The 26,643-nt window shown below is 40.9% G+C and overlaps 1 protein-coding gene across 1 annotated transcript; it reads right to left on the bottom strand.

Moving 5' to 3' along the window:
- Positions 1 to 1,549: 1,549 nt before the first annotated feature.
- Positions 1,550 to 26,418, bottom strand: LOC104279655 (multidrug resistance-associated protein 5-like; the record flags this gene model as incomplete). Its single annotated transcript, XM_009877002.1, has 9 exons — positions 26,257 to 26,418; positions 10,870 to 11,027; positions 10,430 to 10,585; positions 9,514 to 9,661; positions 4,634 to 4,867; positions 4,347 to 4,520; positions 2,868 to 3,015; positions 2,212 to 2,360; positions 1,550 to 1,657 (listed from the first exon to the last, which is right to left on the bottom strand). Coding segments are annotated over exons 1-9 (1,404 nt in total), but the record flags the coding sequence as incomplete, so codon positions are not given.
- Positions 26,419 to 26,643: the final 225 nt, after the last annotated feature.

Consider the following 26,643-nt stretch of genomic DNA (forward strand, 5'->3'; position numbering starts at 1 on the left):
TGGATGTGGTGGAAGCAAGTAGATACACTAAGACTTTTACAGAACTGCCAGACTTTGGATGTAATATGACAGGGGGCTTATCCTTTTAATACTGCTTGCAACTGCAGCTCTGCCATCTCCAAATTAAAACCCACAAACTGAATACATGGACTGGAAAGGGGAGGTCACTTTGAGGGAAAGCGACTGACTCGTCCTGCACACCAATTCATTACAGAAGGAGATAGAATGACTGGAGTCTTTACCCTTCAACTTTAATGCTGGGCAAAAGTCCTCCCACACAAATTTAGCTGACCCATCCTGGGCTGCTTGATGCTAAGTAGGAAGCCGTTAAGTCCACTGTATTGTGCTTTCCACCACATTCCTCAGCATTTACAATCAACACAGATTAGGAAGATATTTTGCACACAATTTAATTACAAGATAAAATGTTTTCCACTTTCATTATTCATGCTTTGAACTAAGAAGCCTTTTGCAATTTAAAGACTTCTCAGTTCTCAGTCTTACTCTTGCCATTGCTGTGCCCAAATCATACATGCAGAAGAAAGCTTACATCCATTCACAGAGCCAAGTCGGTAACATCTTTACTGGGATGTTAGCGTATCCCCTACACAGATTATACTCTTTATACTTGAAATGGAAGATATTACAATTTCCCCTTTCCTTCTCTTCCCCTCAAAAACTCCCTTCAGTGCATCTGGATTTAAGAAAGTCTGATCTAGGGTGACTCAGACGATAAGCACTGGGATCTCAAAATCGTTCTGCAGATCCCTTTCTTCTCACGCCCAGATTGGCGTCACGCTGGCATTACACAGAATCCATGTATCTGCCAATGGTTGTGGGACACTATTTGGAAATTTCTGCAACGTGCAACACACTATGTCTTCAAGAGAAAAGACAAAGGCCTGTTCTCTGAGTTCATACTAAAGTACACACAGTATATAGTGACTTCACAGGGGCTGAAGGACAAAATGAGATTGTTTACTATAATTGTTTTAATTTTCTGCCACAGATTCAGTTTCATCAGATCACAACTGCATTTTAACCACATAGCGGAGTTTGTCACTTAATCTGGTCTAGAAATACAAACCCTCAGTTTTTCAAGACTACAAATAAAACACCAGTAGTTTGTGCAAAGCTGCCTACATATTACATGACATTTCTAAAGAGTTTAATTAGAAACACATGAAATTTCATTGCAGTCATGTTGCACTGTCTTTTCACACAGATGGTCTTAAAAGGGCGTTTAAGAATTACCAGACCATGAGCCACCTAGTCCTGTATTCAAACTCTTACAGTGGCCAACATCAAAATCCTAAAATCATTAAATAGGAATATTTTGCTTCCCACACTGGTACTGTATTAAACTTTAACGTTCTTTCACTAGATTTGTCTCTCTTTTGCAGAAATCAATCTGAAGCACTAAGTGACAAGGAAAAAGAACTCCTCAGTCATTAAAACATCACCTACCAAGTGTTTCCTTTGCATCTATTATACACATACAACACTCCACACTTAGAGTTGAAGCTGCAAAGGCCAAACGATTGCTTACCTTAAATCTGTCCATAGAAACAGATGCCTCGGAGAGAGACTTCACTGAGAATGGTGTTACTTTTAGAGCAAAAGTCATTGAATTAAAGACAGTGACCACTGTGAATGCCTAAAAAATGAGACAATAAAAAGAATCGCATTTGGATGCAATATACTAACAACTCCAACCTTCTAAAAACTGAAATGTTACAGAAGCAATTTGAAGCCACAGAAAAGACCCACAGTCCAAGAACAACCATCTGAATATTCTCAAACGGCAGAAAACAGATCATCTACCCAACTCTTTCTCGAGTGCTTTGTAACGACCAAGACAGACTTCTCCACGGTTTGCAGGTCTACTGAAAGCAACAGCCAGCAAATTCTGCATTAGCCTATTACTTGCAAAGACCCAAGTTCAAATCCTGCTGTAAGAGATTTGTGATTTCATCCAAGTATAGCGTAAAACAAAACCATCCAGTAATCCCAGTGCCTTATCTGAAGAGCAAACAGGAGCTTTCTCTGACAGTCCACCCTGTTCTGGGGAAGGTATTTGTGCAGGATGTAAGATCACCCAGAAGGTGTTCACTTCTGTGAGCAAGGCTATGGCCAAGAAGAGAACTGGCTTAGCAGAAAAGCCACTGTAGCAATATTGTAAAGAGTATTTTTAACACTGCACAAAGTTACCTGAGCTGCTGTAAGATCGTAGCCAAGGATCATATGGACAGAAAAGGTGACCACACTGGCAATGACTACAACTATGGGAGCCACACCCACAGTGATGCTCTGGAAGTAGCCCGCACGCTCCAAGATTTTACGTTCTTCCTCACGAATTTCTAGAAAAATAAATAGGGGCACCACATTTGAAGTATGATTCGGGGGATACGTACAAAACAGACACTACCATAGCACTATAAACACTGAGTAAGAGAGGCCAAACTCTACCCTTTAGCATTTATCACATTATACACCTTCTTATAAAGACCACAGTTACAGAAGAACAACTCTAAAGGTCTGTAGATCTCCATGAGAACAGAGATCTTTTTATTTGTATTTAAAAATGGAGCAGCCAACACACTTGCTAAATGATTTAAAAAAGAACAAAATTTAAAAACTTAAGATTAGTGCCAAGCCACAAACATAATTATGCTAGAAGGCAAAACTTTAGAAGCAGGTGTGTTTGTCCAGCCCATCGTGCATACCAAATAGAAACCCAAAGGACGAAAGTGCTGTTGCACTGCACGTACAGCAACATCTGCGGTATTAGCGAGGAGGATGCACAAGGCTGTGAAGCAATGGGGCATCTGCACAAAGGGAAACATTTACAGCTTGTGTGAACTCACTTTGAACGTTCTGAGAAAACGGTTTGACCCAGGCATACATTTTAATGAACTTAATGTAATTGAGAACTTCGTTCATCTTTTGCACACGCTCATCTGTTGTTGACACACATTTTCTTCTGAAATAAGCTGTGAGGCGCGACACAAACATCTGAAATAAAAGGCAACACCACGCAACACTAACGGCAACTCAGAAAGAGCAGGTACATTCAACTTCTAATTACCACAGAGAGAGAATTTTGATTCTGAAAAGGGCTTTCAGGGGTGAGGCAAGGTAACTGCCATTCTACCACAGAAGTCTGCTTGGCTGGAAACACTGTTCATCTCCCCCCATCCCATATGCACCGAGCACTAGACACACGATATCAAGTTTCAACAATAAAAATTGTGAAAATGAAGGTGTGTGCTTTTATCAACATTGAATAGTACCAGATTTGTTAAAGTTGCTGAAGCACAAAGACTAGAAGCACATTACCTAAAGACACAGCAAGTTGAACCTCACAGCAAGTGACCAGTAAAACCCATTTTAGTCATCCTTTTAACCTGCTCCCATATGGCAAAAAGCCAGCTGGACAACACACAACCAGATTAATCTCTACCATCTGCCAATGCTATGAAAGTGGCAAAACAGTTTTAATGTTTTTACTAAACCAACCCAAATAGTTACTAATGTACTTCTAAGTATCTGCTACTCTTACATTGATTCCATTCATAGAATGGTCAGAATTCCTGGTCAGAAACTCAAAACCAGCACACTAAAGTAAATTTTCAGCTCCTTGCCCTTCTTCATATTCCTGCACTCTCTTTCAGAGTCCTCATCAACAGAGAAGGACTGCTGAAAAGAACTGAAAAAGATCAAACTCCACTCCTAATTACACTCTTTAAAAAAAATAATTCCCATTTTTTTAATGCATTTTTTAATCCAGATAAATTGGACCAAAGCGAACCTCACCGTACTCAACCTCTAGGCTTGTAAAAGCCGTATTACAAATACAGCAACCCATCTTGAGCAGTCTCATAGGGCATTTCAGAGGCACCAAGATTTTGGCTTGAATTAGCCTATTTCACAGCTCAGCAGAAGCAGACGCAGGAGTAACTAATGAAGAACACCCTCTCCCAGGTGTGGTGCTTTTCAACATCTTTTGTCAAGCAATGTGCTCCTGCAACACTGAGCTCCTGTACCCAAGCTGGAGGCACAGGTCTTTCCAACCTCAACCACAAGCACCTAAGCATTCTGCAGTTTAATTTAGCTACGGATATTTATCTCAGTCGAACCTATCAACTTTCCTATTTCCATTTTCTAATTTTCCTTATCATCTCGAGCTTCCTGTTTCCAACGTTCCACTATCTTCCGAAACACCTCTGGTAACGTGCAGCACCATAAATAGTCTAAACTTAGCACGTTTAAACCCCTTCTCTTCAAAACAATACACGTGTCTGATCTAGTAAAAATGAAGAAAGTCTTAACTCTTTCCAACTCACCATTGCAGGGTAGAAAAGAATGAAGACAGCGGAGCCCAAGAAGCCCGTTGGACCCAGAATAATGACGTTATAAACCATTCCTAAGATGGCCACAATAGGGCCCCCAGCCAACAAACTGCCAACTGCTGCAGCTTCAAACATCCTTTGACCATCGTTGGAACACACATTTATGAGCTGAAAACACACACGTAAGAGATTATTTAGATTCAAAGCACAGCTGATTCTGAAAGGAGTGTATTGCATATCCCTTTTCCCACTGCAATTTCCAAAACAGTGTCGCAGCTTACCTCTCCAAGAGACTTCTCCTTGATGTTCTTCAGCTTAAGAATTTTCTTAAATGCCATTGTCAAGATAGCTCCACGCAGTCTAACCCCCGTGCGGTAATTCAAAGCCCAGGTCAGTGCAAGGGACCAAGATCGCACTACTTCCGTCATAAAGATGCCAAAAACTAAAAACAAGCTGTACTGCAGGTTGGACTCGCTCTGCTGGGTATACTCCAAAAGATGTTTCAGAACAAATGCCTACAGGAAGAAATGCAAGTTTGCATGAACATCCCATCATCCCAAAAGACCATGCAACAACTTTATGTTAAGTTAGAAATAAGTAGGCTACTTTGCTTTTAAAAGAGCCATTTGAAATAGAAAATATCTTCTTTCTAGAAGTAAAAGGTGTCAATACAAGAAGGACTGTAACACAAAGCCCTGCTGAGAGCCAAGCACTGAGTCAAATTTAGTAAGTCAAGAAAGTTTAATTTGGAATCACATTCCTCGCAGCACGCTTCTAATCCTCGGTGTCTTCTAACTTAACATAAATCTGTCAGTTAGCTGAAAGCAATGCATTATCATATAGACTTTTAAAATATAGTCACTACTTATACATCTGCGCACATTAAGAAACATTCCTTTACGTGACATTAAGACCTTTTTTATTTTATCTTTGGTTTGCTTCAAACGTGCTTATTTGATAAAAAGGAACAATGTACCTACAGTTGTAGAGGGGAAGAGTGAGAAGGACATTTGCAAAACATTCCTGGAAATAAACATCAGCAGTTTAATAGTAAAGAAAAAAACAAGCAGAAAGCACAAGGTACGCAAAACCACAAATCATTGGGGACAGGGAGAAAAAAAAAAAATACAGAAAATTAAACATTCGATCCCTCCCCATACCCTCTTCCCCCAAGAACATGAACGCTTTACCTCAGGAATCACATTTCAAACATCACCTGCAGAAAGAGGAGAGCCCCCAGAACCATCGATTCCCACCTCCAGCTCTTTGTGGTCCGACGGCACAAGATAACATCATACAACTCAAAACCACCAGCAATATTAAATACTACTGACTGCAAAACAATAGGCTTTTATTTGAAATAAAAGTGCCATCTTAAATGGTAACATCTCAAAAACACTGTACAACAGGTAGAGTATTGTATAAACATACAATCTGCACATACAGGATTATTATAACGGGCTAATATCTAACAGTCTCAGCCTCTAACATCAACTAGATTTGAAACTACACACAAAATTATAAAGATACAAAAGTAGAACAGTATTTCTTCACGAAGTCCAAAAGAAGTCAAACTTGCAGGTGCCAACAGAGGAGGCTTCTGATGCTGTACAAATTCTGAAATCTGGTTTAAAAGTTATCCTACAGTAAGGCTTCACAGACAGCAAAAGACTTCCTAGAGAGCTTTTCAACAAACGATGCTTTAAGATATTGGTGCTTTCGATATGCTAGTACAGAGCAGAGCATTACCTTTGCCCACAATATAAAGCAACAAAAAAAAATAAAATCTGAGACCAAAGAAAATATTTGAGAAGCCTTTCGCATCATAGTCCGTTGAAGTCCTCTTGGCTAAACCAGGTTTTGCAAATAAGAGTTCTGTATAGTTTGGAGAGAGAAGAAAAAACGAAAACCCCACTGCTTCAGAGGTATCGATAGCTATAGCCCAGTAGCAAATAACAGAAAAAAATGGAGATCAAATTCATCTGTTCTGAGGAAAATAATTCTGCACGTCAGAACCAAGGAAACATGCTGTAAATAATTTTGCTCTTTCTTTTTCACAGGTGTGAATTTAAGCCAGATGTCCATCAGGTTCTAGAATGGCCACTGAGAAAATTTACACACCGATCCCTGAACAAACGTGAGGAGCTCACATTCATAGATCTATTGCATTCCGGCTTTCTCCTTACTTGGATTTAGTTTTGCATCGACTGTTTGGACCGCAACTGCATACAGTTGGTTTGCAGCTACTAAGGAGATTACTGACTTCTTTTTCCAGTATTCAATCCAACATATGCAACCGAGTCACTGAGCAATTGGGGTGAAAATCCCCCTTTTTCCTCACGAGCTGTAACTCAGCATGGTCGCAGACTGCAAGCATTTTCTCGCACACCACAGCATTGCTGAAAGTCTCCAAGAGAGGATGTATAAAGATAGCGGATGTTTCCTGGGGTCTCATTCCTCTCAAAACTTTTTAGTGCAATTTTTCAGCACTGTTTTATAGATTCAGCATCTCCCGTGATGAAATAGAGATCAGCTTACATTATACCCCCATTTTTTACTTTTTTTTCCCAGAAGAAAGAAAAAACAGCAGATTAAAGAATTTCGAAAAGGGAGAGGGGAAAAAAAAAGTCACACAGAATTAACATTTACATCTCAACACATATTATTGGAATTCAAACTAGCTTAATGACAAGGATCCAGCATAAAGTTATTTACAAAATGAGAAAGTTACAGTACAAAAACTAAAACTCAAGCTAACAGGGAAAAAGGTACTCCTGTGACTATCATCGTAGTAGTTGGGATTAGCTGCTCGGCTGTCTTAAGCATTCCCATTGAATAAACATTACCTTACCTTTGCTCTTGGCGTTGGCTCTGCCCAGCAGGACTGTCTCATTCTGACGCAGAAAACAGCCATCCTGAAAATTCTAAAGAACAGCTTCTGTCACTGGTCCCACTGCAGCGCTGGCGTCCCTGCTGCAGCCAGCGTGCGACAGCACGGGGCAGGCTGCAACTGGAGCCAACTGGGAAATTGGGAAACTTACCTCTGAGAGCTTACCACTCCCCCCTCCAATAACTGACCAAACTGTCAGGCTGTACTCCACTAAGATAGCAAGTTTCCCCATCTCCCAAACAGGAAGAATAGCTCTGAACACTTGCAAACAGGTACGTTGTTCAGACCCGGAGTTAAACTGATTATGTTTTGCAATCAGGAAAAACTTCTTTGCTCCTCAACCCAAACTTGAAAGTTTTGGCAGCTGATCAAATGGCAGCAAACGTTCACCAGAGGTCAATAGTATCTTACCTATCCTAGTACATTCTGATGGTTATTACAAGGCAGTCTGACACACACAGCTGTCTTGCAAGGTTACAGGTTTGGATTTATCAAATTAAAAAAAAAAAAAAATATGATCCTTGAAGGATCTATCTGATACCAAAAAAATCCCACACGGGAAGTCTGCAACAACTCCTTTCCAGTTATAACCATCACAATGCTCATTAGCAAAGCCATGGCTGCTGGCTGGCATTTCAAGGTCACAGACATTCAATTAAAATTTCTGAAGTTTAATATAGTGTTTAACTCCATTTGTATAATTTTCATCACCCATGAAAGTCAAGTGCTTTTTCTGATCTCCCATTTCACCTTCAGGTTACTGAGAGGGCGTAAGAATACAAGAAAGCACTGATACTTCCGAGGAGACAGCTCAGGCATGTGTACGAGGCATGCCATTTCTACAAACAGGGAGGAGGAATGGTAAAGACCAACTTTTCATGCCAAATGATGGAACCAAAAGGGAATTGTTCCTTATTCAGATAAATGAATAAGGCTGCCTGTAAACAGGCAAATGTTTATAGATAATTTTTAGTTACACAAATCGAGCATGAATTGCAGTGGTAGCCCCCAGCTTAGTCAAGCTGGTTTGTTTTTTCTCCTTTCCCTCCCGCTCTCTCTCACTCAGCAGTTTGGCTGAGAAATTGAGAAAATTACACTACAGAAATTAGGGGCAACCCTGCTGCAAGTCCTTTGCTAAAGATAAAAGCAGATTCTAAAGCCCTGCAGTGAAACAATGACAGAAGCTCTTCTTGGGGAAAGCTAATGCTGTTAAAACCTTAATCATGATTTATTGTTAAACACCAAAGCATGTTCATATATTTTGTAATAGAAGCTACTAGAAATTATTACCAATAAAACAATACCACAGAAATACTTGTTATTCATATTACATGAGACAAAACAAACTTTTAAAAGGCTTAAAGAGCAGAACATCATTTTGATAAGACATTTAAAAGCAGGAAAACATTTTAAAAAGACATTTGACCTAACAGTGCACCCAAGTGTACTTACCCAAGAAATGAACCTTCAGCTTACCAGCACACTGAAACGTGTACTACTAGCAGTAATACTGCTCCTACTCCTCAAGGGAAATGTGTAGAGAATAAATTTAGTCAAAATTTCAACTGTAAATCTGCACAGCACGTGCAACAAACAGGTGACAAAAAATGGCGTGAATGTCAAGTCCCGTATGTTATCTTCATTACAACCCAAGCAACAAACAGCAGCAGTTCCTAGAGGCAATAACGTACTCGTAACACTTCTACATGAAACCTCTCTGACCATTTGCTGTAGGATCACAGTAAAGACTACACTCTCGGACTTCTTAGGACCTGCTCACACTTATTTTTTAAGTTGTGCTCTAATAAAATTTTGTTTCGTTCCACTTCTTGAAGACTGTGCTATTAATGCCAATAATCTAAGATGAGTGTTTTATCAAACCAAATTTTATTCCACGGTAAATTTACAGAATTGCAAAAAGAAAAAGAAAACTATTATAGGACCTGCATGTAAGAATTCTATGCAGAAAGATCTCATAGCAGTAAAGGAAGAACTTTAAACTATACTCAAAAAGAGAAAAAACAAGCGTGCATTTCCTCCAAGAAACCTAAACTCCCCCTCCCTTCTCCAAGAACTTGCCTCCATATTCAGCAACTGATCCACCAGCTGTAGGAAACCTATCTGGATTATTGAATCACTCCGGAATTTTGCCCCAAAATTCCTAGCTAGTCGAAACACTTAAGTGATTCTGCAATGAAACCTTAAGATTTTACAGTTGGCCATGAGATGGAGCCCTCTGGGGTTGTTAAAAAAAAGATGGATATTACTTACTGGTCCACTAAAACCCGCGAGCTGCGTGATCATCAGACACACTATGGAAATGATGAGCCTGGTGCGGCAGAAAATCCACACAACCCTCCGGAGAGAAGCGTCATCGGGTCCACTTTCTTTCAGTTCTTCCTGCCACAATCTCTCCAGTCTAGGGGTTAAAAAAAAACAAAAAAACAAACCAGAAGCCTCGTGTTATAAATCTTTCACCATGAGAGAAAGCACAATTTCACACATACTTCCTGGTGAAAATTCCAAGCACTTCCTAGCTCAGAGCTACAAAAATGACCGTATATCAAGAGAAACAAACGCATCACATATTCTGTGAAGTAAAGGGAAATATCTGCATCCTGAAATAGCTACGTTGTGTTACTTCTGCAGCAGAGAGGGATGAAAAACACAACGCCTTCTGCTTTGCCTGGATTGTCTTTGGCAATCTTAATATACTGACTTATCACAGTCTTCTGTTGCTGACCCGACAAAAGATTTGTGGACTTAAAACTTACGAAAAATTCTCATTAGCCATAAAAGGTTAACCTGGTTGCAAGATCGGACCTATATTCAAATCACCTTGCTACTGTCGCTGTTAGTTTTAATTATTTTAGCACAAGATTTTTTTCTCCATAGCCTTGAGAAAGAACATCGGTTTAATAAAAATTAGTTTAACAACATGTAAAATCAGAAAAATATTTGCAAAACAATCCTGGAGACAATCCAAAGTGGGCAAGAAAACAGAAGTGGTGCAGCAGGAAGACATGGCCTATGAAGGACAAAGTAAATTCTGCTCTTCTGGGAAGGGCAGAACAAAACATCAGTGCTCTTTTTCTAGGACAATACTATACCATTGCCTGTGAACTCACATATTAAAAGAAAGAAAACCAAACAAGAAACAAGAAAATACCAAACACAGCATCCCTACCTTCTACAATTAACATCTGAAGACTCATGCCTTGATAAAGACCATACATCATCCATAAACAATTCCCCTTTCTTGTACGCTCTGTGGGCCAAAGGAGTGAGCCAGGAAAAGGTCATGCAGGAGAAAAGCCCAGCATTATCAACAGGGTGCTGGTGTCTGAAAGGGAAAAAAAAACAAAATCACAAACAAACGAAAAAGGACACCAAATTCTAAATCCCTGAGGAAAAACAAAGTCTTCTCTCATCAAAAGCACTCAGAATACCAAACAGCCCATGCCAGTCATACTCACTAAACAAATTCCCATGTCTTCAGTAGCAGTCAGCAGACCCAGGGCTGCAGTCCTGCTTCAGGACTGGTTTGAAAGGCAAGTGCCAGAATCACAGAATCACAGAATCACAGTTCTTTTATAATATCAGTTCTTTTGTAAGCGAAACACTTACTTGGAAGTGGTCCGGATGGGTTTCAGTGCATTCAGGCCGTGGTGGTACTTGCCCTTGTGATGCTCTTCGTCCAGCATTCGCAGCTGGGAATGCACGGAGGTGTCCAGCGGCAGACCCTCCGCCCGAGCAGCCGCTTCCAAGGCATCCTGGCATTCAATCTGCTTTCATGAGAAAACCAGCAGTCAGGCAGATCTCAAAACTAAGTCCAGAACTCCCGGCTCCAGCAACTTCACACCTCTTTCTTCTGCAAATGCTTGAGCGGCAGCAATCGCTATCATTTAAAGGTCCTGGGGGCCAGGCTTCAGCCTGGCAGCACAGACAGGGAAGGCACACATCCCAGATCTGCATTAGATTGCTGCGTTTGTCAAACATAAATGAGCACCCGTATTGCACCTGTGCATTCAAAGGATAAATGGACAAACCAGCCTAATCTTGCATCCTGCCACAGGAAATAAAATAGAGAAACATAATGAAAATCAAGTACTTATGACATCAGTTCAGGAATTCAATGACTGGCTTATGCAGTGAAAGTTAAGACATTCTTGACTAATTTACACTCTCTTAGACTAATTTAAATATTCTTATCCACAGAAAATTCTAATTATTTTGAGAATACTACTAAAGCCCCTTCTTCAAAAATACGTTGAATAAAAAAAAAAAAACACATATTAAGCAGAAATGTACTTTCTTTTATCCTGTTTCCCACTTTTTCTCTTTTTCCCTAAACTAAAGGGAGCAAAGATGACAATTTTCTCTGCTCCCAGCCAAGCTTCTCAGTGGCTCGGCAACTTTATTAACAACCACTTAAAAGGCAAGCCTTATCTCTTTTTCCACAGTCCTAGAAAGGCAAATCTAAATGCTAATCTAGGAGGAGAAAGGAAACAGCAATGATATAGAGCAGTCAAAACGTTGCAGAGTTCAAACAAACCTTCTAATCAGAAGCCAGATGGGGCAACCCGAGGAGATGAGCTTGCTATCTATGCTCACAGAGGGCTCACTGCTGGTCCTGCTAACTTAACAGCCCGCTTACTGCAGTGCAGTGTCACCTGTCTGTACTCCAATTTTTTGAAACAGAACTGCTTTGTGGAAAAAGCTCAGTTCCAAGGTAAAAATCTTCCTAGCTTTCTCACAGACATGCTATGTTTACCCTTATTAATTGCCTTACCAGAGCAAAGTTATTTTATTTCTTCAGAAACAGTAACTGTATCTGCCTTGTAGCCTCCTAAAAAGACAAGCTCCTGAAAAGCACTAAAGACATATCAATAGCAAGTACCTGATTCCTAATTTTCCCTCATGTATTTTTTGTCCAAAACACCACCACTTACCAGAAACAGTCTCACATTACCAGGTAAGCATGCAGCACATTAAGACCCCTCGCTTCCACTCACGTGAGGGACAAGAACGGGACACTGAAAATAGCACAAATCTGTCCTTTATTTAACCAAAGTACTTAAACTGCCTAAATCTGTTGCCAGCAATCCATGATCCTGATCTCAGGACTTATTCACCAAACCTAAAGCTAGGACTACAAAAGAAGACAGCAATGTAATAATACTAATTAAAAAAAAAATTAAAACAAAATTGACACATGGACTGACTAAAAATATGCAACGTTTGAAATTTGAATTAAGACTTCTCAATTTATATTAAATTACTGACTCGCTAAGGGTTTGGGTAAATCTACCCAAACCAGCATTAACAAGCGACCTGCCAAAGATGTCTCAAGGGACTCAGTAGTGAGGAAAAGTCCTGCACCACTGCTTTTCCAGTTACAACAGAAGAATTCACAGCTGGTTTGCTACATCACCCTTTGCAGGAGCTGCAGGTAGATCTGCCCAAACCCCGTTGCTGATAACATGTTTGTTCCTAAGCGATGCCTCAGGCTATTTGCAGAAGCGCTGTTCTTCACACAAAAAGTGCCCTATAAGTAAAAAAAGTCTTCCAAAACCACTGTATTTGTCAGCATAAAACAGCATAAAAGAAATTTTTCACCACTTCCAAACAAGAATAGCTTTTAAACAAGAAAGCACAGCTGCAAGATACTGTATTTTTAGGCAGTTCAAAGATAATGTTCTTCAACACTCATTGTGGAAAATAATTCAACTCGCCAGGGCTGCTCAACAGCATTCTCTCAGCAAAAGTGGAAAAGATGCATTGATAGATGATTGGGGAACGAACTCTGAGAAGCCTTTAGAAGCTCTTGCCACAAAGGCAAGTACAAACGCAAACCCCTTTGCTCACCTCTATCTTGGCAGGGTTGTCAAAACCCCACAGGTACCAACTATGAAGAAAGAAATGCATCACGCTGCTGTGCAATTAAGATTCTAAGAAAGATCACATAGTTCTGTGTCCCATTAGAAAATCTTCAAATAATAGACCTTATCAGAGAGAAATGAGACCCCCGAGCAGTTCTATAATGTATTTCTAGACTAAAAGACCAGAGTACAAAAACCAGTAATAACTCCAACACTTAATTTAGGTTTCTGAATCCCTATTATTTGTTCAGGTGTTCATCAGCTCACGATATCCAGATTGCCTGCCTGCATGTACAGTTTGCTTGCAAACTAAAGCCTTGAAGAATTCGTTAGCAATATGATATAACGGGCTCCAGCACTGCTCTTGAAAGAATTGCCTAATAAATCACAGCTGCACTATCAAATAGAAATCAGTCGGCACTTTTCTAATTCAGCAACTTATTAATATACCAATACAAGCAATGAACCAGGTGATAGAACACGGTGTCAACAAGTCTAAAGAAATGATCACAAAATCAAAACAAGTCTAAATCAGGTATCACTAACGAGTGCGGGTGAAATCATTCAGACACGTCTTGAAAAACAGCAGCTCACTAATCCGAAGCATCAAAAAAGCCTAAAGACAATGAAGAATTGTTACAAAGGACACAAAGAATAAAGCAGAAAACATTACCATACCACGGGGGGAGGCGGGGGGGAAACCAACAGGGTTTGTGTCCATTTCAAAAATCTAGACAGTCCCGTCACTTCAGTTCAAAAAGGGTATTATACTTAAAATTACTTTACGCGAGCAATGAGAACAGTGGGGATTGGAAGAGCTTCTACACAAGCATAAATTTAAGACTTTTCATCTGGATAGAAGAGAGAAGTAAAGATAAGGTACAAGTATTCAAAAGGTCTATAAAGTCATGGATGGCATGAAGAATAGAATTAGGGAATGATCACCAACTGTTCTTACAACAAAAGCACCAGAAACGCTCATTGAAATTAATGTTTGTCACATAAGGCATGCTTAAATTTAGAATTCCCTATCCTAGGATGCCATAAAGGACAAATGAATAAATGGACTAAAACCGGGAGAATTAAAGTCACATAGGATATCCATATCATGGCTTAATAAATGCATGATAGAAGGCAACAGCAATCATTTACCCAGCATCTTATTAATAGCTAGGGGATTTAAAATAAAATTTCTGAAGCCACGGGCAGCTCCTAGCAAAGGGTTTTACACCCCACATTTTGTGAAGCTGTGGCAGATCTGGATGCTGGCTCACATGATTCAACAGATGACTGGGAAAATTAACAGGTTAAGGAAGTACTAAACTTTTAATCCTGAGGGCAGTCTCTGAGAGGATGGGTGCTTGGGATTGCCTCAACCCGGTGCAGGACCTTGCCTTTGCACTTCATGAGGTTTTCACAGCTGTCAAATACACCTGATGTCACAGGTAAGCAAGACAGGCATCACCAACAGTATGCAGAAAGGCAAGAAAGCTCAATTATGTGAAATAGAACACTTCCAAAACCTGCTAAGCAGCCAACATGGGCATTTATCTCTGAGAAGTGGGTGCAGGTAAAGAGGAAGGAGCCAGCTGTGTTGTTTAGGAGAGCAAAAACCCACATCAGTTCGATCCTAACCTTTCATACAGAGAGTCACTATCTTCTCTGTTAAATAGATTTATTGGTTTGACAACTGTAGCATCAGACACTAGCAAAACCAGACAAGCCTGGAGGCCAAGCAAAACAGATTTTTCCATCCCTTACTCATCTTGCAGCAAAACAATTTGATGTGTATGCAGTCAACATATGACCAAACCCCACCCACCAACCAACCACTGTCTCCCCTGTAAGGCTCCAGCGCTCAGCTCACTGCAGGCATGAAGCTGCATCTCTTCTGCTCCTACTGCTACCTGACAGGAAACTAGAATATCCCTGTAAAGGTTTCTTTTAGTAATCCTTGCAGCTGATACAGAATAGAAAAGCTGTTATGGTTGATATATTACTTTATCACATTAAAATTGTTTTATTGAGGCAGTAAAAAACTCCAAGTTGGTAATGCTGCACAACTCCTACCTCTTGCACTTAGAAGGCAGCAGGCCTCCTCCCTCCTTTGTTCAACTTCCCAGTAAGAGGAGGCAAATGGGAAACCACCAAACCAGTGCACAACAGATTTCAGGGCCAGGTAGGCATACAAGGAGGAAGACAATTCTATGATCATCAGTTCTGGCCAGTGCTTAAAGCATACTCCAAGGATGAACAACAATTTAAAAATATTTAATAGACTTCATTAAGGGTCTGGAACCCAAAATAACATTAGTTATTGGCTTGTATGGGCTGGGGGAGAACAGGATCAACTGTTCCAGTTTAAGGATCACTAAACCAAAATAAAACAACAGTCAAGGAGTAGATACTCTCAGGCTGTAATTACAACCCTTCTTCCTAGAAATTCCCGAGTCTTTCCAAGCATAAGCCCATTTGTTAGGGGTTTTATACACTGCTGGGGCAGGTAGAACAGGCAAGCCCTACAGCATTGTTGTCCAGACTTCTGCAAGTCAAATCCAAGAACATGTAAAAATTAAGTAGGTTTGCAGGTCCAAACACTGTCAAATCTGCTGTTGTTTGGCGAAGCAGCAAGTGCTCTATGAACTTGATATTCCACTATGGCAGTTTTCCTCTTCTCCTTTCACTGCATTTGATGCAGGACACAATCTGCATAAGTACTGACAGGGGACTATGCAGCACTAGGCTCCCAGCCTGCTCTCCAGCTAGAATGCTTTATAATACTGTGCCTGATTAGCACATGAGCCTATTAAAGCAGGCACTGGGCTAAATCACAGGCAATGAGTGTGAGGAATGAGGCCCTGATCCTTTAGACACCTGCAGACATCGATGGTACAGACAGTACTGCAGAATTCAGGCAGCACCAAGACCACCAGATATAAGTTTAGATGCCTAGAAATTATGGCTAGAGCTCCCAGGGTTGCTGCAGTGATCCAAGTCAAGAAGTCAGGGCCTCTGTTTTCTTCCATCTCCTGACAAGTATGAATGACAGGTCATGTCTCTGCAGCCCTCCCAGCTTCTGCTACAGGGAAGAACAGCTCTTCACAGCACCAACCAGATAGCGCTTACTCCTGTGTTTGGGTATGTTCCTCCTAAGTGAAAAGGGAAGTAGCTGTTCAGAAGTGTGCTCTGTCTTGTCACAAGAGTTCAGAAATTCAACAGCTTCGAAGTCCAGCTATTCATTCTACCACACTGCTCAATGTGACTTCATTACACAAGACCTCTGCAGTTGCTCTTCTGAGCTAGGATTAGCAGAAGTTGAATCAGCATTTGAGTCATGGTTTCAAAGCCGCCTGAATTTATGCATCCTCAGATTAGATCAGAAGTCTCCCAGCAGCGTTTGGCATTGAGATCGAAGCTCTGTAGCCAGATGATCAGGATATGTATGTTTGTGATGAGTCTGAATATTTTAGTCACATAGATTGAGCACTTTTACTTGATACACACAGAGTCCTTTCTGAGGGCAAGTATGAGATTCTTCCAGCAACAGTTTATTTGACCTTGCCCTTGAATTGTAGCAAGTATTAGCACTGAGGTGAGATGTTCTAAGCTCTTCTCCAGCAAACCCGCTTATTCCTGCAATCTGTAAAAAGTAGAGTCTGGTATGTAGTATTCATTTTAGGAGTCTGCAACAGTAGCTTCTGTGTATGCATCTCAGTAGTAGCTCTGCACTTGCTTAGGCTTCTCGTACATGTCAATGCACATCTTTTGTTTTGCAGGAAATAAAAACTAATGATCTTGTAATCAAAGGATACAGGATTCACTCGGAGCTGAGGGTGTGCACTGAGCATCCACCACCAGAGCTACATACTTCATGCACACTAACAGCAAAGGAACAGTAGATTCCTGTGGGGCTAGAAACAGTGATCAGCCTTTACTGTAAGTTGTCCTGCAGAATTAGCACCCTCCATGTGCTCTGACCACAGAGATGGGAAACGAAGTCTTTGCTAAGCAGATCCAACTAGCACAGCGCAGGTTGTGTACCTGGCTGCTGCCTTGCTCTGCAGGACAGCTCGACTATCCTGAGCCACGTGCAGCCAGCCTGCCACACGCTGGAGGTGCTCCTCCAGTAATATTCTTCACTCAGGCCATGCTTAAGCTATGTCACAACAGAAGCTACACAGGTCAATTTAAGTACACCTCCAGGAGTATCTAAATTGAAATTTCTCTGGAGTGGAACCCACCAGGGAATGACAGCAAAAGCCTTGACACCACAGCCGTTACTGAACCTAAATACAACAGCCTTTTATTCAACTCACCTTCCTGTACCAATGCATAGCTTCCAAAAGCAAGGGGCAACCAACTCTAGAGGCAAATGAACTAGTAAACTCAAACACCTCAAGGCTTCAAATATGTTGACTTTGAAATATTGTAACCTTAGTCCTCAAAAATGACTGAAATTTGGGTTTTGTTTGTGGAACAGCCTGTTCACAGTATGCAGTTCAGACTGCCTATTCCTTAGCACTAAGATATACATGTTTGAAAATTAATAACCATCTCGGGTCTCAAGGCATCAACTCCCCACATATAAGCCAAGTTTTGACTCATTTCAATTTAACTGATTTATCTCAATTACTGCAGAACTTAAATCCTTCTGGCAACTCTTATAACTGTACAGTGAGTTTGAGACAGCCATAGGGCAGAATGTCTCCAACACTAACATGAAATATTACAACAAAAAGGATTCTGCAAGCTTTCCTTCACTGACACTTAATTTGTCCCTTGCCCACTTTTGGGTATCAGCAGGCTGATTTACAAATCTGCTCCAGACAAAGGAACAGCAACCAACAGTGGTGAAATACTGGCAAGTGGCCAGATGTGAGGTTTCATCACATGGCTAAGACTTAGACAAAGGATGGTTAGTGCACTAAAGACAACAGCTGACTTGAAATGAAAGCCATAAAGTAACTAGAACACCAGTGGCTCCTCTAGGGAATATCTCTACCCAGTGAAGGATTTGGCCTTTTTGTTCCTCCTATAATAAGTGTAAGTCTTCTCAGACACAGCTAAACCTCCTTCAAGTTTTGGGGGAACTATGGGTACAGGACTGGCTGATGGATATGCTCCTTCCTCTGGTAATACATACATATATATATATATGGAAGAAAAGGTAGAGTTATCAATTCTTCAGAGGGTTAGAAAATCATCATAAAACATTCATAAACAACCAAGTCAAGGATTTTGTGTGAAGTTAGTGATCATTTTAGTAGCAAAAATTCAACAGTAAAACAGCTTGACAGAACATGATTCTAACCAAGATAATACATTCAGGTCTTTGAGCATATCATAGAATTAATGCATCCTTAGAAGACAACACGAGTCTTTGCTTCTGCACAGTCTAATTGTATTCAAAGTTTTCAAAGGTAACAGAAGTACTGACAAGGCAGAATCAAGTTTTGCTTTGACCTGAAGTAAAAACAGTGAACATTTAGAGAAAAACATGCCTTCAGCAAGTAGGTACCCTTCATTTGTCTCAATTTGTCTCCTTGAACTCACTATGTGAGCTTTATCTGCAAGTTTCAGCTCTGCTGATCACTGAGAATCTTTAGACAAGTTTCTGAAAGAATCACCAAAACAGTAATTCATGATTGAATCTGAGAGCATTTTACAAGCTCCTGATAAGAGCTGCACCATCTACTTATCCCTTAAACACTTGTAAATGGCATAATAGTAAACCAAAGAAGTAGTGCTAAGGAAGGCAAAAGAACTTCCATCTTCCTTTGCTTTCTGTGCACTGCTTAGAAAGGTTGAGTATCAAATTTTCAACAGGAAAATCCTCTATAGTTTTTAAAAAGAGTACATTCACAGATTCTAGTCACTGTCTGGACAGTTAAGTCACTGCAACTGGGTACAAGGGATGCTGCCCTTCAGTATCACACATCATCCACCTTAGCCTCTTTCAGCCTGTGGGCTTATATAGTCGTTATTTCTAACAATCCTTTACCTTTAAGGCCTTGGCTCCATTTACACTCTCCTTCCTGCCACCTCCCTCCTCTCAGCTGCTTTTATGGTTGTGCTTATTATGGTGGCTGCTTTTTCCCCAGAAGTCTCCTGCAGTGGCCTGCACAAGCAGCAGCTTCTCTTTGGCTCAGGGCCCCAGCTTACAGGCACTTCAGCTTTCTGGTGCTCATCCCTTAGAAGTGCTCAAGAAGAACAAACCACAGGAAAATCATTTCATAGGATCAGAGCATTAGCGGTTGAAAGGGACCTCTAGAGATCATCTAGTCCAATCCCCCGACAGAGCAGGATGACCTAGAGTAGGCCACACAGGAACACATCCAGGTGGGTTTTGAAAGTCTCCAGGGAAGGAGACTCCACAACCTCTCTGGGCAGCCTGTGCCAGGGCTCCATCATCCTCACAGTGAAGAAGTTTCTCCTCATGTTGAGGTGGAACTTCCCATGTTCTCACTTACACCCATTATTCCTTGTCCTATTACTGGGCACAATTGTGAAGAGACTGACTCCTTCCTCTTGACCTCCACTCCTCAGGTATTTATATACACTAATAAGATCTCCTCTCAGCTTTCCCTTTTCAAGACTAAACAGCCGCAGTTCTCTCAACCTCTCTTCACAGGAGAGATGATCAAGTCCTTTGACCATCCCCATAGATCTTTGGTGTACTCTCTCCAGTAAATCCCTGTTTCTCTGAAACAAGTTTCCCAGCCCCTCAGTTTGAGAGTTTGATTAGCACAATTTGTTTCTATGCACTGCACATGCTCAGCCATCACAAGTTGTATCACTTGTAGACTCTGCCTCACTCTTCTGACAGCACATCCAGTGTACAGCCTGTTCAGTTAGTAGGAACTGATTGATTTTGGAAGTGTGTATCGTGCCTACTCCCTGCACCAGTGGCCTGACAGCACAGCAGTTAGTTCACAGCAGGGGAAGAACACACCAAGGCAAGATCCACAGGGGAACATGTCTCACCTAGCACAGCCTTTTATGTAAGCTTCCAAAGATCACTAGATATACACTGTTTTCTTTCCTACTTTGTAAAAGAGTCAAACAACAATATAAACAATGAAGTTTAACAGCATTAGTTTCTGATTTTATCATAATAGCCCCAGGAAATAAGTATCACCTTGCAGTCAGACTCTGCAGCAGAGTACACAAATGCACTAATTTGCCAGAGTTGTAATTCTAATTCCACATTTAAATTATTGTAAGAATTCAGATTTCTTGTTCTATACCTGTGTCAGCTTTAAATATTTTATGGCGACACTACCTAAACCAAGTACTTCTCGCATTCCATGTAGCTATGATCAGAGAAAATAATGCATCTCAGTCTACACTCATGTGTAAACTGTTATTAACAGACAAGAGATGCTCAAGCTGCTAAGTATAGCCATTCAGAGCAGGATGGCATCAGTTACAAGTTTCATAAGTACATGAACACAACATCCAGATTTCCTCTACTGTTGCATGTCTCTCCTAGCACAGACAAACAGCAATGAGATGCTCAGTCCAGTGACAATTAAAATTCATCTAGCACTTTGCCAGTTATCTTTATGAAGTAGTCAACTGCAGTTTCCCCTTAAGCAGTGAGCACTGGCATTAGCTCAACCTACTGCAGGTTCTGGCTGTAGTCTGAGCGAGTCATATAGCAACATTCACGCAGAGACCAATTCAGAACACCTACTGCCCTTAAGAGCCTACTCAGGCTGTGATTTCTAAAGCTCTGTGTTCACTTGGTTATGAAAATATGGAATCTTCTGGAAAAGCAAGGAGACATACAGCAGCTTCAGCTACAACTCAAAGCTTCAGCTGTCTACAAAGGCCTGCTCTGAGCATGGGGTGCCAAGGCACTAGTATCCAGGCTACGTTCACATCCCTATTTTTGAACATGTTGCTCAGCACAGTTGGTTCAGACCCTTCACATGCTCCAGAGAGGAGAAGAGGCTGAGCTGACTATTGGACAGTCAGTCATAAATCACATCAAAGCTACCAGTGCTTGAAGGATTTACATCAATTCCAACAAGCTCTCATCATGTGCTCTGCTGTCTTTGGCAAAAGCTGTCAGATACAAACCTGAAAAATAAGAGATAGAGGTAAGGACAGGAGAATTAGTAGGGCTTCCAATAGCTCAAGTTAATAACACATTTTTCCTGCGTGTTTTAAGCAATCTCTACAGCACCATGATGCCCAGTGTCTTCAAATGCAGCAATCTGCACTTGAGGCTTACCACAGATGGTGTAGATGCAGTCATTATGCTTCAGCAGCATGAAATTAATCCTTAGCCTTACATTCCAGTCAGAATCAATTACATCTTAGAGTACAATTTGTAAATTAGTGCCCTAGCATTGCTAACTTAGGGACTTCAATTTCAAGGATTGCATTCTCACATCCTCTTACGTTGCTGCAAACATAGTGGTGTAAGGAAGTAAAATGCTCACTCACCTGCTGTTCCATCAAATAAACATGAGGTCCATATTTGAGAAGAGCCTATTCCAAAAAACACTTAGAGAAATAATTTGTTCCCATTCTCATCTATCATTTTATAGTACATTTCATGGACACAATAGAATATGCCCTCCTCCTCAGGACATACTGCTTTCATTAGAAAAACTAAACACAATCACTTCAGACACAACCCAAAGGGCAAACCAGAATTCCAAGAATAAGAAGTTCTAAATGTCTAAGTATAAACCAATATTTCAAAACACCCTCTAATTTTTATTCACTGCTAGTGTAACAGCTTCTTACAGATGAAGACTATCGACTATAGTGCTAGGCAGCAAGTGCACCTACAAGTGATCTTCATTCAGAAGAGTCATACCCCCAACACGCATAATAAGCCAAATTAGCACAGTATTATGCACTAGGAACATGTAATTAACACCCTATATTGTAAGCTACATTAAGGTCTCCAACATAGACTTAAGAAAACAGCTGTTGTAAGAACACACTGCAAAACTTATTCATGAGGAATATATGCATTCACAAGCTGAATAAAAATTGTTTCTTGAATTTCAGTCCCAGAGGGCCTATTTCAGAGGTCCAAATTTCTATAGCAACATTCCCATTAAGCACCAGGAAATGTTGGATTAGACCTACTTATACTGCTGTATGATTTCAATTATGATTCCAGGAAGCCTATTTGAAAAGCTCCTGTCTTTAAAGAAGTGATCTTCCAGGTTGTGACCAAACAGCCTTTAAGCCTCTAAGGAAAGAACTGCAAGTTCCTTTTCATTATTATCACGAACACTCATTACAGCACCCTTTCAGCAGATACCCTGAACACCAGTATACAAGCTTCAGGACCCAAAGAGTAAAGTTGAATACAACCTTTAAGCAAGGCAAAGGGAGACATACAAAAAGACTCTGGGACCTTGCCTCAGCAGTAAATTAGATCTTTCATCTATAAAAATCTTGATCAGGCAATCAGCTAGTCTTGTCCACTTCCAAGTTAAGAAGGATGTGTAAAAAAATACAACAATACCAGCAACAGGAAAATCACTGACTCATGCTATTGACCAGTCAAACATACCTGTAGCCCTGTCAGAAGTGGTCACTGCCACTCACAGTGAACCAATGGCCCTTGACTACCATGTCCCTGTATCCTCCTCAGAAGGAACTTGTCAGTTCTCCCTCACTCTACAAGGCATGAGGTACCTATGCAACCAGTTAGGAGAAGTCTACCTCATGCAGTATAATTCTGCTGCAAACCAGTCTCAAATCTGCATTCCACAAAGATCTAACGTTAGTGGTGAAAAAACAGCCTTAACCTAGTCACAACTTCATTTTCTGGTCAATTCTGCAATATACGTGATGCTTACAGCTTTATCATTCTCTAGTCAAGCTAGTTCAAATCCTAAGGTAGGTTTTCTACAAGAAATTAGTCAAAAAAATCCCTGTTGATGGCTGATTGGGCTCTTGTCCAAATGACAGTTCTACTAAAGTTTACCCCTGTATCTGAACCCCTTTGGTCTTATCCTTCCTCATCACATCAGCCCTTCATTGTGTTATCACCAGCTGTGCCAACACACACCCAACAAACCACCTTGGGCACCTGACCCAAGCCCAGGTTTCATAAAGGATAAAGTAGTGAAGGGCATCATCCCTTCTCTCACCCTGAAACACCATTTTTTTTAATGACTGAGATACAGCTTCTACCCTTTTGCTAGAGGCAGAGAGGAAGTGCATGACCAACAGGCAAGTCTCAGCCTTATAAAAGGGAAGCCTTCGCTTATCCCTGTTACCATCAGTATAAAGCAGCCCAAGAGGTGATATGCCCAAGAACGCTGCTAAAGCCAGAGCTTGTTTCAACTAGAAAGGAAGCTTGGTAAACAAACATGAACATGTAACTTAGATAAGGTATTATGAGTACAGCTCCTTTTACTTTGCTTCAGTATTCCGCAAGTAAGCAGGATTTAATCTCACCAACATGCAGCAACAAATGCAGAGGTATTTGTCCTTATGGAATGTACACCTCCAAGCTATAAGGCTACAGTGTCCTGTAAAAAAAAGCTATATATACACCCTACAAACGGGTACCAAGGTTTGAGCTAGAAATTAACTCAATCCTGGCACACTGAACAAGATAACTGGCAAGTAAAATGGGCAACCAGAAGACACTGATTCCAATAGGGAGTTAGGTTCATTTCTCTACTGAAATAAACTAAATCAGATAAAGTTTCAGGCAAGAACTAAGGTGAGCTGTTTTCTTGCATTAGTAACCACAAGTTTTATAGAACCTCTGTTTTGCAACCACTTACTGGGTGTACTACCCAGTAGTCACAGGCAGCAAGTCAAACAACAGAGGTAAAAGGGTAAATAAGACTAAAGCAATAGAGTTAAGCTGACCTGAAGCTGCCTCAAAGCTAGAGATTGTAACATCACAGAGTACAGACACGCAGGACTTATCTTGCTTTCAGCTGGTGTGATTGATTTCATTCATTTTAAAGGTTTAGAGGTTGCCATGGTTTAAGTCCAGCCAGCAACTAAGCACCACAAAGCCACCCGCTCACTCCTCCCCTCCCCACCATGGGACTGGAAGGAGAATCAAGTAAAATGTGAGTTCAGGTAATAACAGTTTAATAGCTTAGATAAAAATATAATAATAATGAAAAGATAACAAGAGGAGAGTGAAATAAAACCCAAGACAGACAAGTGATACATAGGGCAGCTACTCACCACCCACCAACCGATGCTTAGCCAGTCCCTGAGCAGCAATCTACCCCTCCTGGCAAACTCCACCAGTTTATATACTGGGCACCACATGGTATGGAATATTCTTGGGGCCAGTTTGGGTCAGCTGTTCTGGCTGTGTCCCCTCCCAGCTTCTTATGACCCTCCAGCCTTCACACTGGTAGGGCATAAGAAGCTGAAAAATCCTTGAGTTATTATAAACACTATTTAACAACTAAAACATGAGCATGTTATCAAAGTTATTCTCACACTAAATCCAAAACACAGTCAGTGGACAGCTACTAAGAACAAAATTAACTCTATCCCAGCCAAACCAGGACAGAGCTAAATAAGGATTTTTGGTCTGAAAAGTTCAACCAGACACGAACACAATCCGATGATGCAGACCAAGGGGCAGAGATAAGACGCTGTGATTACTGCTGAACTCTCCTGCCACTGGTCAGGAAACACAGCTGCCCACCAATGGCATCACTGTTGTCACCACTAATGTGACAGAGCAGATTTGCTACTGGATGGTGTACAGCAGATGACAAGCCCATGACATCAACACAATAAATGCCATTAAGAAGCTGCACCGTGACTCCTGAGGGCTCTTAGTTCTGCATCAGTGCCTGCTCTAATGGAATCAGATGCTCTGTCTTTCCCCCGAACACCGTGAGCGATAGTCTGCTGAGTCACAGAGCCTGTGGGGACACCGGGAGCTGCAGGGCCTGCAAGTGCAAACCGCACTCCGCCTGCTGCAGCGCACATCACTCGCAGCGCAAAGGACAGCAGTGCAGCACTGCCTGCCCACAGAAAAAAGACCCAGCAAAATCCTTTAAGCCCCAGTGAAGCACAGTAAGCCTCAGCCAAAGCACATGGAATCTCAGTATTCAGTACAAGGCAGACAAGCTTAAGCCTTTTTTAAAAACTATTCATGATTCTTCCATAGGAATACAGCAAGTTCCCCTGTCCCCAACTCTCTCACAGAAGGGCTGCCATAAGCGACGTACACGGAATGCCTGGCAGCACATTTCCAAGCACCTTGTCATTGCAACAATCAGACATAGGCAGTATGAACTTTATTTGTTTGGCTTCAGAAAGTTCTACATCAGTATTTGAGGAAAGGTTAAGAACAGAACATGCCAGAAAATATTTTAATGCTAGCATTCACAGCAGCTATTATTTTTGATCATCAACTGCCATGGGCTATTAGTTTCAGACCGTACCTTTCACCAGCGTGGGTGTTTCCACTTATCTAAGCAATTTTTTTGCCCTATAGCACTTTGCACAGGCATTCTTCGCAACAAGAAGCAGCACTAAAAAGTAGAAGCTCAGAACAATTACACGCAAGCTTTAAGCCAGTGGTTATTTCAGGACCCAGCTCTCAAATTAAACTAGAATTAACTATGACAGCACCTCACCATGTTAAATACACAGATGCACAAAAAACAGTATACAATACAGATTACTTTCATGAGAGAGAAAAAGTAAAAGTCTTGCTACTGGAGCAAGCCAGACATCTGCTTTATAAAATTAATCCTCCAGAAGAACATGGCACGATTAAGAAGGGTTTTTTCAGCTGTCAACATTGAATGGTGGTGCATGATCTGTGCTGAGCTCCTCACTGTTCCTACTTGGTTGCAACAATTCTCTTAAGTACAAAACCTGGATTCGCATCAAGATTTGAACACTAGAAAAAGTCTATTTTGTTCAAGTGTTACTATGAAGTCACATTTAAAATTGAAAAATGCTTAATAAGTTCTCAGAATTGTTACTAAGACAGCTACCATACCCCTTGAAACGACCTCTTCCACCCAAAAGTGAATATTCATTATTGACCTTCAATGCAGTGAATCTATATAGACCTGGCACAGTAAGAAGAAGGCTGCTGCATGTAATTTAGTAGGCACAGACCGCAAAGCAAACAATGAAAAAACAAACTGACCTTGTGTTTAGCATGCTGAAATTTTGACCCTTCCTGCTCTTCATGCTGCACTGAGTTGGCTCTCTCCCTCACACTTCTATACCCTGGACTGGGTATAATATACTCTTTTCCTATGTCGATGTCTTTCATCTTCTGTAAACGCCAGGGTTTACACGTGTATTTTCACCTCAAATATCTGAAAAATAATTGAATTCCACTTCATTATATGCTATGTCCAACACCAGTTACTTTTAGTCATCTATTTTTAAAGCTTGAGGGTTTTTTTTTTTTAAATAAAAAACAGAAAGCAATTGTAAACAATTGTAAATTAGTTTTATCTCAACAGGACATAACATGACTTTGGAAGCACACACAAGACCGACTTTTCCTGAACTAGTTTAAACATAC

The sequence above is a fragment of the Apaloderma vittatum genome, unplaced genomic scaffold (assembly GCF_000703405.1).
Source record: "Apaloderma vittatum isolate BGI_N311 unplaced genomic scaffold, ASM70340v1 scaffold39249, whole genome shotgun sequence".
NCBI lineage: Eukaryota > Metazoa > Chordata > Aves > Trogoniformes > Trogonidae > Apaloderma > Apaloderma vittatum.